The 12,375-nt window shown below is 43.9% G+C and overlaps 1 protein-coding gene across 1 annotated transcript; it reads right to left on the bottom strand.

Annotated features, from left to right (window-relative positions):
* Nucleotides 1-10,186: 10,186 nt before the first annotated feature.
* On the bottom strand, nt 10,187-11,700 carry LOC120112602. The gene is made up of 4 exons (XM_039132182.1): nt 11,573-11,700; nt 11,031-11,380; nt 10,747-10,905; nt 10,187-10,621 (listed from the first exon to the last, which is right to left on the bottom strand). The coding sequence occupies exons 1-4, from the start codon at nt 11,586-11,588 to the stop codon at nt 10,448-10,450; spliced, it is 699 nt and encodes a 232-aa protein (XP_038988110.1). The 5' UTR covers nt 11,589-11,700; the 3' UTR covers nt 10,187-10,447.
* Nucleotides 11,701-12,375: the final 675 nt, after the last annotated feature.

Below are 12,375 nucleotides of genomic sequence, written 5' to 3'. Positions count from 1 at the left end.
GTCCACATAGGTTGTGGGCCGGGTCTGCTCTAATACTATTTGTAAAAATCTAGGACCTTACCCAAAATGGCTAGCCGCATGGTATTATTTAGATTTTTTGATTCTATATGAGTACCCAAAATCTACCCAGCGACTAACCGATGTAGCACTAAACATACGCCCGCACGGGTTCTCACAAGTACGAGCAGTGAGGAGGAGGAGGAGGAGAAAATTGGTGAAGAAGAAGGATGCCGGTGGAGAGGGGGAGTAGGAGAAGGAGCTCAGCGTGGAGAGGCAGAGGCGGAGCTCGATGTGATCAATTTGGGCGCTATGGATTAGAGAGGAAAGGAGGCTAAAAGGGGGCTCATGGAGTGGGTCGGTCAATCGATTTGGGAAAATTTATGAAACCCGACGATGCTTATAAGCGTCGTCTAGTTATTAGCTTCCGACGATGCTTATTTGCATCATCTTATTATTTGCTCTCGACGATGCTTGCATGACGCATATACGAGTCGTTTAATTATTGGCTTCCGATGATGTTGAACAAAAAACGTCAAGAGAGCATTTTTCTCCACTTCCGATGCTTTTAAGCGTCATAATCTACCGACGATAGTAAAAAGCGTCGGCAAATTTTAGCTTGGTAGCCAAATTACCGATGCTTCTATCTAGCGTCGGCAGACCACAGTCGGAAATTCTATTTTCTATGTAGTGCCTATACCAGCTTAATGAACCATTCTAGATTGTTGCATTGGGTTCCACAAGCATCATGTTCACAAATTCCATATCTTCTTCCACTCTCCCTTGGCAGCCTAGCAAATCTTTGATGCTAGTGTGCCAGAGTAGTGCCAATACCAAACTTCTCTTCTGTAGAGTGAAACCACTTGCAGGTTTCATCCACTTGGCCACAATGACGGCAGGCAGAAAGAGCATAGGCGAAAATGACCTCATTAGGCATCATCCTCTAACATCTCATAGAAAGCTTGACTTGTCTCTTCTCCGCATCCATTTATCTCATAACCATTTATCATGGAACTCCAGCTACACAAGGTCTCTCCTTTCGAGCTTGTCAAACAAGATCTGCCCTTATGCTTTCTGATCTTGCAGTAGAAATCAATCACAGCTCATGTTACAGACATATTAGGAACACACCTAGTCTTGTAACATGTACATGTATTCTTCTTCCTAGCTCCAATGCTTCCGTCAAAGAGCAAGCTAACGAATGTCATTTTTTAGCTTCCTCCTTTGATGTTTGCATCTGTTTGAACATCGCCAATGCAAGATCAGAATGGCTTGCATGACCATACGCCGAGATCATCGCACTTCATGATATGTAATCTTTATGATGGAGTTGATTAGACAATGCCCACAACGTAAAAATATTAAATTCCCGACTTTTATTTGCCGACGCTAGGAAAAAGCGTCGGCAAAAAATGCTAGATCGCAAAAAACTACCGACGGTTGTTTGTAGCGTTGGAAGTTGACGACTCTTATAAGGATCGGAAGTTCACCCAAAAGGTTGATGACGCTTATAAGCATCGTTGGAACCATTTCCGAGCTTCTCGAGGGCATCAAACGGGAGGCGAGGTTCTCGAGGATGATGTTGTCGGAGGCGGCGAAGAAGGCGAGGACGGGAGAGGTGAAGTGGTGCTCGTCGGGAGTGAGGATGTGTAGCCAGAGGGGGAGGTCGGCAGGGAGGTCGGCGGAGAGGTCGAACTCCTCGGCGGTCCAGAAGGAGGCGACGGCCTTCTTGTACATCTCCCACACCTGGAGGTACCGAATTGGGAACATCGAGAGACGGTCGGCGGTCGGGGCGAGGAGCAGCTCCTCCAGCTCCTCGACGACGCGGGCAGGCATCGACGGCATAGACAAAGATGAGATTCTAGGAAGAAGAAGAAAACCTAGAGATGGGGGTGTTTTCGTAATTCGAGAGAGGGTATGTGGAGGGGACTTTTGGTGAATTTGGTTTCCGACGACGCTTATAAGCCTTGTCGAAAGCCAAATTCCCTCCTCCCACTTTTCTGCACCGTCGGATTCCGGCGGGAGAATGAGAGAGATGTCAAGAAAGAGGTCGCGGATAGACGGCCATCGAGTTAGTCCCACATCGGCGGATCGATCAGAATAAAAGGAGAAAGAAAGGAAGCCACTCAGGAGCGAAAGATATGAGACTAGCTCCTATGTCGCTGACTTCAGCATCTGCTCCGCGCTCTTCGAGGACAGGGCGCCATGCGCGCCCAGACCGCCGCTGCCTAGCTCGTTGCCGAGCTCGTCGCCAACTAGCCCGCCTCCCTCAACAGAAGACGGCCTACCACCCTTCGTAGACCGCGATATCGCTGTCTACACTGCTCCCTGTAGACCGTGATATCGCTGTATACGGGCTGCTCCCCCATCATCCAGGCCGCAGCCGTGGCCTGGGCCATCGCCGAGCTCGCCGCCAACCATCCACATCTTTGCCTACGCGATGCTTTAAAGCGTCGCTAATACGCGACACTTTAAAGCGTCATCTAATGCCGACGCAAAATTGCGCGTCGCAAAAATCCATTTCCATGCTCGCATAGCCGACGAGGTTGCCACGCTTGAGGGTGCGTCGAGAAGAATTTTAGAGACGCTTTTTAGCATCGGTAAAAGCCCAAAAAAGCGTCATAAAATATTGTTTTTGCTATAGTGGCCCTCGCCATTTCAACCTCCTTGAGTGCTGCATATGCTCCAAGGAGTGAAGTTCCAATGGAAGTTGAAGCACCTAATCCATTCTTGATGATATAGGAATGCTGTCTTAGTATAAACATCAGATGTCGGGACTTGTGAGCATGCACCTACTACATTCCTGACAGTAATTTCATCAGGTTCAATACAAGAAGCTGTCATGTCCTTTTCAGAACAATCGAAGTGCTTCATGGATGTCCATTTTCTATTCATCCAAAGATTATGTTCTTCCATGATATTGTTATTCTGCCCTTTGGTGCTGTTGAAGACTACCATTGCAGCATCCAACTTACCACACTTTGCATGCATGCAGGAGCATGGGTAATGCCTAGTGGGGTTGGTTTCTCTCTCTTCTTTTCTGCTAGTAGTCGTTGTGGCTTGGTGGATATTGGAAGTGGTTTCACTAGAAGGAAGAGAAGCTTGTTGTGCTCCCAATCTAACAGACTACACTTGTATCACAGGTTAGCTAGGCGTCAGGGGAGCATGAAGAAAGCTCAGGTTTGTGAACATGATGCCTATGTATCCAGATGTGACTATCTGGTTAGCATTGTTAAGCTGGTGTTCAGCAACACAAATAATGCCGAGGTCGCTGAAACTGCAGCAAAACAATTAATTCAGTTGGATCCAAATAATACTAGCTGCTATGTTACATTGACTGAAATGTATCCTAAACTCAACCTGTAGGAGATGCTGAAAGAATTAGAGGGCAGATGGAGGAGAAGGGATTGAGAAAGGCAGCAGGGGTGGCAGACCAATATCATTTGTAAAGCATGTGTCAGTTGTTTTATTGTGGCCTTTAAGGTAATGAACTTACTTGCTCTCCAGCACCACATAACATCCTAGTTTTGAAATGGCTTCAAGGAATAGATTCTGTTCTCTTTGATGGGGGAGATGCCTTAAAGTATCGCTCTGGCCATGTTCATATAATGTTCTTTATGAATTCATTCATGAATCTTGATTATTGAAATTCTTGTGTGTTATGGATATACATTGCAAGCCAAACTAAGTCCAAGATTTAAGGAGACGAATCATTTGTTAAGTATTTAAATTGATCTTATCTATGTTTGTTATGAACAACAAATCTTATCTATGTTTGTTATGGACAACTGTACAATACCCACTCTGTAACAGATTAGCTTTATAAATACAAAGAGCATTGGAATACCAAATATCTTCACTACCTAAACTAGCTTCTCTAACCCTTCTTATGGTATCAGAGCATCTAAAGGATTAAGCTCTGTTCATGATCCATGGATTCCGAAAACAGCTCCACCTACTGTTCTCATCTTCTCACCTTCAATACCATGGTCCATATGCTATCTGTCAAGTTAACCTCCACCAACTATCTTCTGTGGCAGAGTCAAGTTGTTCCTCTTCTCACCAGCCAAAACTTACATGGGTACATCAATGGTTCTCTTTCTGAACCACGCATGCATGTGATTGAAAACACTGTTCAAGTTTCCAACCCAAGGTATGTTGAATGGAAGCAAATCGATCAAGTTGTCCTTAGTCTCCTCTACTCATCTCTTTCTGAAGAAGCTATGTTTGAAGTTCTTGGTCTCACTACAAGTCATGAGGAATGGACAGCATTTGAACACTCATTCTCTCACAAATTCAAAACTCGTGAGATTCGCCTCAAAGATGATCTTCAGCTTATGAAAAAGGGTTCCAGGAGTGTTGGTGACTACGCTCGTGCATTCAAGTCCTTATGGGATCAGCTCGCTGCAATGGGTCGTGCTGTAGATGATACTGATAAGGTACATTTGTTTCTTAGAGGTCTCGGCCCTGAGTTCTCCACTTTTTCAACTACTATGCTTTCTCAGGCTGCAATTCCTACTTTTTGTGATGTTGTTCCAAAAGCAGAAAGTTATGATTTTTTTGTTAAATCTCTTGAACCTCCCGTTGGTTCTGTTTCGGCCTTAACTGCAAAACGTAGCTAATATAATCCAAACCACAACTTCGGCAATCGTGGTTCTTCAAATAATCGTGGTGGCCGCGGTCACCATGGTGGTAGGCGTGGTAGTCGTAATCTTGGGGGTCGTCAGCACTACAATCAAACTCGGGCGCCACAACCTTCTGATTCTAGCAAGCTCCTTTGTGATAGTCAACTTTAAAGAACACACAATAGCACGTATCTTGTCACGCCCCGAACCCATCACCCAGGTCCGGCACGCGACCGGCCGCATGAGCCCTAGAGCAGTGCCCTAAAGATCATGCAAGGCCTAAGATAAACAAAAATTCCAATAAATCCATAATTAATGTATTTAAAACAAACCAACTAAAATGTACTGATTTATTACATAATTTCAAATGTCCATAAATAAAAGATAGATTAACTCCTATCTATCCAGTAATCAGACTCCATGCTGATCTTATTTCTCGTCCCACCCAATGGTCTCTACAAATCCAGTGCCTCTGAAAAAGAAAGTAAATGTAGTATGAGCTTTTCCAGCCCAGTAAGAATCCCAACAGCCATACACAGTAATAATAATAAAATAATCAAAACATCAAATAAATGTCATTTCATCTTTTCAAAAGTTCAACAAACAACAAGTGTATATAATCAGTACATATACACAAATCCTTTTTCACATTATGTGATCCATTCCCGTATTACTCTGATTCTCAAGTTTTCAGACTTTTCAGTTCTGGCTTGGACTAACCAAGTTCATGACCCAGTCCAAGACTGCACAATCCCACGTATAAGCTCGTGGCAGCTATCCCACGCGTAAGCCCGTGGAGGCTATCCTACGCATAAGCTCGTAGAGGCTATCCCACGCGTAAGCCCGTGGAGGCTATCCTACGCATAAGCTCGTAGAGGCTATCCCACGCATAAGCTCGTGGCAGCTATCCTACGCATAAGCTCGTAGAGACTATCTCATGACAAGGTTAGTCCAACCCATTTTACATGTCTAGTTTTACATGTTTAATCACATTTCCATCACGTCACATATTTTCATAATTTCTCAAAAATATGTTCTTCCTTCCCAATTTAATTATTTCAATACTTTCATAATAAATAAAATGCACACCTCATAGTGTCATACAAGCTCAAAAACACAAATAGCAATATACTGATAAAATATATCCAACGATAAATCCAATATATGCATAAATAAAAGTGCTCAGATGTAGGGATTCTTACAGAGGTTGTAGACTGACTCAAACACGGATCCGAATCACAACCTACGCGCTAGGACGCTGAGTCCCCTGAACAAAATCTCCTGGCACCACCGACTCTTCCTCTACAACATCAATTATAAATCACGACTAAATTATTCAATATTTAAATATTCTAAAACATAATTCACATCTACTATGGGGTCCATCACCAGGTCCCCAAACATCTCAATCCCTCCAAATCTAGGGCAGTCGGGGTGGCCCGACTCCCACCCTTGTACCACCGGCCTATGTCGTCGCCAGCCGTGGCCGCTGCCACGCCGGCGATGATGGCCGGTCCCGGTGAAGAAACCAAAAGAAAGGGATGATCCCTCTCTTTTCATGGTTGGGAATACATCTCCCTTCTTCAAATCTTTTTGATTCAAGGGCAACAATCGTCACCTGCCCAACCCTCAGCCACCACTGGTCGGACCGTCGCCGGCCGCTACTGTTGCTGTCACCGGCGATGGTGGCCGACCAAGAGAGGGAGAGAAGAAAAGTTCTTCTCCTTCTTCTTCTTCTTCTTCCCCCAAAACCGACACTGTCCCCTCCCCCTTCCTCCATTTCTTCCACGGAAAGGCCACCGTGATGGTGGCTCGGCTTCCCCCCCCCACCCGACGGCAGCCACGGTGGCCCACGCCGCCGCCGCCGTCGTCACCGGTGGCCAACCGACGGGGGAAAGAGGAGGAGAGGACGGGATCACGAGGAAGAAGGCCTCAGATCCGCCATCTCCCATCTCCAACCAAAGACCTAGAACTCAACTCCGGCCCTCGCATACCCCGACCAACCCCACCGCCATGAATCCCGGCCAATCCGACGGCCGGCGGCCGGCGGCAAGATCCGAAAAGAGAAGCCGAAACAGGGTACCCCTGTTTCGGATCCTTCTTCGACGATTTCACCGGCCAAATCTTCACCCACGCCGCCCCAAATCCAGAAAATAAAACACAAAGGAAGAAACCATGCTTACCTCGGTCCGGTGGGGGTGCTCCGGCGGCCCTTCCGGCGAGGAATCGGTGGAGAAATCCGTGAGCTTCACCGGATTTGTGGGAGAGGTCTTCGCCGAAGGGGAAGGCTTTATCGCTTCCTCAACCACCGGCCGGATCTTGGAACCTCCCTTCTCCGGTGATCGATCTTCCCCGACGGTCGGCCTCCTCCGGTGATCGACCTCCCTTAACGCCGCCGCCCCCACCTTGCACTCCCCTCTTCCACGATCGTGCCTAGGGTACGATCGTAATAGATGGATGGGCCCGGTCTTTTCGGACCGGCCCGTCCATCTCTCTCTTCTTTTTTTTTCGGGGGTATTACATATCTGGTAGGATAGTGATTACGGGTATCGATCCACAGGGATTGGGGTACAGTTATTTTCTTAAAAATATTTGAAAAAGAGAATTTGTGAAGACTATTAAACTAAGCAATTTAATAAGAAATGTAATTAAAATGATATCAGCTTGAGAGAACCTAGGGCAAGAAATTCACCACTAACATCGGAACAAGGATTAATTATATTTTAATTTATTCTTGGATTAACATGCAAATTTACTACAAGCCTAATAAGCATTCAAATAAAAATCTCACAAATATAATTTAGGAACATCCATCTTCGGTCGGCATGAAATGTCTACCCTAAACTAATGTGGCAGGACACTGCATCTTTCCTAAGCATGGGTGATCTTTTATTAACTTAGTGATAATGAAGAACAATTGTATAAACGTCATACTTAAAATCACAGAAATTAAATATGAGATGAAATAAAATATTTATTAGGAGCAAAATAAAGTTTATACAACTCCAAGAATAGAAATCAAAAATACAAAACCCTTGGCCCTTTGTTAGGGCTACATCCAGCCCTAGTGAGAAGATCAGCCTTCCATGGAGTCGTGGGCGACAGCAGCAGTGGCACAGCAGCGGGCTCCCATCTCTTTCTTCTCTTCCTCTTGCGATTCCCTTGAGAACGGCTCCTTCTTAGCTCTTATGGGAAGTCATTCCCAAAATACCCAAAAGTTTTCTCTCCCTTTGGTCTTCTATGGGATTCGGCCTGAGAGAAGAGTGGAACCAAACCCCCGGTGGGGAAGAAGGAATGGGAGCAGTCCCCGGTGGGGAAGAAGGAATGGGAGCAGTCTGATTAAAGTCTTCCCTTTATATAGGTAGCCCATCTTCCTCTCTCTCTTCCTTGTGGCTATTCCGAATGGGTGGATAATGCTGTGGAGGCTTTATCTCTTTTGCGGATGGTGGATAGATGCTGCTCCTCGGAGAAAATCTGGGAAGTTCATTGGCTTGATCCGAAGAAGAGGATGATGTGGAGGACTCTGTTCCATTTGGGAGAATGGTTTGAACGGCTGAAGCTGAGGATGATGAAGCCAAATTGCGGATAAAGCAGGGAATCGGCTGAAAACAGAGATGATGTTTACGGCTGGGAGAAAATCGTTGCTCACAAATTTTGCTGGGATCATTCGGCTGTGGGTGTGTGAGAAGATCTCGGAGGAAGAGGATGAGGATGCTATTGTTAGCTTGATGTGGCTGAGAAGAAATCCGGATTGGGATGAAGGTGGATCACAGACGAGATGAGAGCTAGGAGATCCGGGATGCTGGGAGATTTGCTTGCGGATGAAGCTGATCCTATCGTTGGGAAGAAGATGATGAACCATGAGCTGGGAAATTCGGTGGACACGGGGGATGGTGAATCGCATGAGGATGAGGAGAAAACCGTTGGGGTTGACTCGAGAGGTTGACGCTGGGATGAATCCGGATGGGATGACGACTCTACTCCTTGGGAGGATGAGCTCGGGAAGGATGTGGAGGAGTTGGATTCGGAAATTAGGACACACCGGATGGCTGGGAAAATTCAGGATGAGGTTGAGGAAGCTGGGAGGTGACGTGGAACAGGGGAGAAGAACTAGTTGCCTGATCTGAACGCAGAAGGGATTGGATCACGGCTATTCTGGGAGGAACTCACGAATGGGATGTACGTGAAACAGGGGAGCTGATCTTTATCCATGGGTGCTGGAAGTGGGAGAATCAACGTGGATGGGAATGATCTGTTCTTTGTTCCAATGCATAGGAAAAACAATGGGTTTGAGAGGCGTGGAGTTGGATGATGCAAGATGAATGGATGAGATGGGATGAGACTTTGGGATCCGTGCAAGTAAGATGGTATGCTTTGAGATCTGAGAAACAAATAATTGAAGGGATTTTATTGTTTTTGAGATTAAAATTGGATCATGTGGAAAAAGAGTCGGAACGGGTGGGAAGAAATTTAGGTGAGCATGTGAAGAGTCAGGAATTAATGGGAAGCACTGGGTTTTGGAGAAGAGTTCTTGGAGTCAACCTTGGAGGATGTAAAATTGTGAAATGATGCAGTGTAGTTTAGGCTTTACCTAATTAAGCGTGACTCGACCTGCATACATTAAGCTTAATTAGTAAATAAGTAAAACTCAAATTATCTTTAATAATTTATTAAAATGCAATGATGAAGGTAACACATTTTTTTTAGTTGAATTTACAAAATATGTAAATTAAAATAATGATAAGTGTTATGAATAAGATATTAGTTTATGCATTATTTAGCACTTATCACTTTGCCAAATATGTGGTCGTGACAATCACATTACTCCTTATTACTGGAATCATTATAATAAGCCTGATCCCTCGGCGAATCTTGCGAAGGCTTTTGCTTCATGTATTGTCAATGATTTGTTTCCTTAAATCTTCGACTTAGTTTGGCTTGCAATGTATATCCATAACACTTCTCTAACCCTTGTTATTGTGGAACTTTGAAAGTGGATCTTATGTGACTGGCTTTCTTTGTTAATGTTGTAATCCAGGTGAAGTTGCAATTTTCATTAAACCATTTGCAATTCCAACACATGTTGCAGTGAACATCACAAAAGCACTTCCCCTACCTCATCTACCCTTTTCTAGATTCAATACTAACTCTTCCATCTCTTTCTATTCTTCCATATGATAGTAGAATATAGCGATGACAAATTCACATCCATATGATAGTAGAAGATAGCGATGACAAATTCACATGGATCATGATCTTTCCTCATAATTCCAATTGAGCATTTATCTCTATTTTTGCATCTCTGGTAACCTGAATTCTTCCAACTTAGACAATTCAGAGGCTCACAGCATTTCCCAGTCTGCGCTAGTGACGGCCCACCCGGCTGTCAGCACCATTAATAGTTCTAATTTGCAGCTTCCAGAGAAGAGAAAAGTTCATTTCAGTGCTTCTGCAACCAGTTAGCAGCTGGTTTGCCGATCTCAAGCCAAAACTTTTTAATTTTCGAAAGAAAAAAAAAACTACACCCAAATCTTATAGTATTGTTGATTATTACAAGGGATCGATAGAATCATAGAACCACCCGAATCATTAGAAAAACGAAGAATAATCTACATAGAACCTCTTTGGAGAGGCAAACAGTCACAGAGGTTATCACCAACAAAGAAGCACAGGATCATCTCCTGCTCCCCCAGGAACAACTAGCACTACCAGTTCCATGAAACATGCCATCATTAGTTAGATAAACAGCTGAGATTTATTCATGTAGAGCCTTGATCGTATCTGGCCATAAAGTCTTAAGGTTATCAAAAGATTTATTCATTCAATCATTTATTGTCTCGTGGCAAACGCCCAGAACCTCGAATGGATGGCTGATGCCTTGACTTCTTGTCCACGTCCATGCGATTCCCATCTAAATCACCTTTTGTGCCACCTTTCTTTGAGTCTTGGAATTGCTTATCCGATTGGCTAGCCTGAATCTTGGTGCTTGACATAAAAACCTTCAAAAATTAAAAAAAAAACAATAAATATTTTTTTTTAAAAAAAATATGATTTGTTTTCAAAGGAACGAAAAATTCCTGATAAGACTTGTAACAAATCAAAGTAATTTTCCTTTGTTTCTCACCTGAGGATTTTCGCCGAGTTTCAACTTCTGGAGGTTCCCAGTAATCTTCCCCAAATCCGAGGCCTTTGCCATGCGAGGCTGATGGCTTGAACACCTATTTGAATTGTTTTTGGATTCTTGGGATGTCCCACCGTTTTCGGTCAGCGAAGCAACATATGACTGCAGGTGAGACACAGAAATTAGATAAATGAAAACGATTTTAAAGACAGTACATCTAACAGAAGGTATGAGAAATGTCTTATCGACTGTGTAGCCAACCAAACTGATTTCTCTTTCTTGCTCACCTGAAGACGCTTTACTATTTCTTCCTTCGTCTTCTGATCAGGGGCAGACTTGTACCTTTTACGCAGATCGATTACCGTCTTGTCTTGAATTGTCCATCGAGTTCCATCTGATTCGTCGACAAGATGAAGCTCCGCTGTCGTAGTCGAGCTTCCACCTTTGTGGACGGATTCTGCATCTAATTTGGGCACTTTATGTGCTGCAGGTTCCACTTCAGGAACATGCGACTGGCTTGCTTCACGCTTGCTAGGGGTTTTTTTAGCAGATTCTCTGGGAATTTTGCTGCCAGCACTGCTTGCTTCATGCTTGCTAGGGGTTTCTTTAGCAGATTCTCCTCGAAGATTGGATTTTTCTGATATATATAGCAGCAATACATATCTTAATATGAATTTAATGGTGCAGTATTGATTCTTGGAATATATGGTTGCAAGGAACTTATAAGAACTGAGAACATGAAGAGCTCATTTAGCCTGATCAAGAGGCATCGGACCACGGGGAGATGCCTCAATTCAGGTTCAGAGAAAGCTGAATCAACTCCACTCACCTTTCCGCTGTGCCATGCCGACCTCTCTCTCCTATATCAATGGCGCGTTGCCGACATGCATGCTGCCAAAGAAATTTGTTCTCTTATAGAATCTCTGGCAGAAGGTAGAGGGACTCCTCTTTCCCGGGGGAGAGGGACTCCTCTTTCCCGGGGAAGAATGGCAAATAATTTTTTATTCCACAAGCAATCATTTTAGAATGGTCCCACAAGATCCTAATTTTTATTTATTTTTTTTCCTTGGGTTGACTTTAGTTAATCTAAGATCATGGGCGGATTGGGGAACATCGTAAATAGTCGGGCACTTTGTTTCTTTCTTCTGGCAAAATAGGAAAGCCTGGGTTACTCCTTTCTTTTCTTTCCTTTTTTTTTTTTTTGGTTAAATCTGTACTCCAGCGATGAATCATTGGAATTAAACAAACTGGGCCTAACTCTATATCATTTGCTGTCTAAAAGCTTAAGTTCTTAGAGGATGGACTAGTCTGAGCATCCTTTTTATTAGTGGATATGGGACTATGATAAATAGTCATTTTGACTAAATCGGTTGGCACAAATTTTCTCGTTTTGGTGCAGTGACCTTAGAAGGGCACTGATTTTCCAGAAAGGGCTGCATTGAGAGTCTAAGGCCTAGTTGTAGATCACTAGATGGTTGCGAAACTTCTCCCTTGCTAAAATATTACTTGAATTACACAATATAGCATGGAATAGAGGGGACATTTTGAGGGATTCCGTTAACATATATATACTATATATGTATGTCATTTAGTTGTATGATGCAAGATCATACTATAGTTAACATATAATCA

The sequence above is a fragment of the Phoenix dactylifera genome, chromosome 11 (assembly GCF_009389715.1).
Source record: "Phoenix dactylifera cultivar Barhee BC4 chromosome 11, palm_55x_up_171113_PBpolish2nd_filt_p, whole genome shotgun sequence".
In the NCBI taxonomy this organism is placed as follows: Eukaryota; Viridiplantae; Streptophyta; class Magnoliopsida; order Arecales; family Arecaceae; genus Phoenix; species Phoenix dactylifera.
The sequence above is the reverse complement of the archived record's forward strand: the minus strand, read 5'-3'. Positions and strand labels throughout refer to the sequence as shown.

Coding starts and splice junctions, on each gene's coding strand:
- LOC120112602 (XM_039132182.1), bottom strand. Junction 10,906..11,030: donor AAATAGTAAAGCGTCTTCAG/GTGAGCAAGAAA, acceptor TCTCACCTGCAG/TCATATGTTGCTTCGCTGAC. Junction 10,622..10,746: donor AACTCGGCGAAAATCCTCAG/GTGAGAAACAAA, acceptor TAATTTTTGAAG/GTTTTTATGTCAAGCACCAA.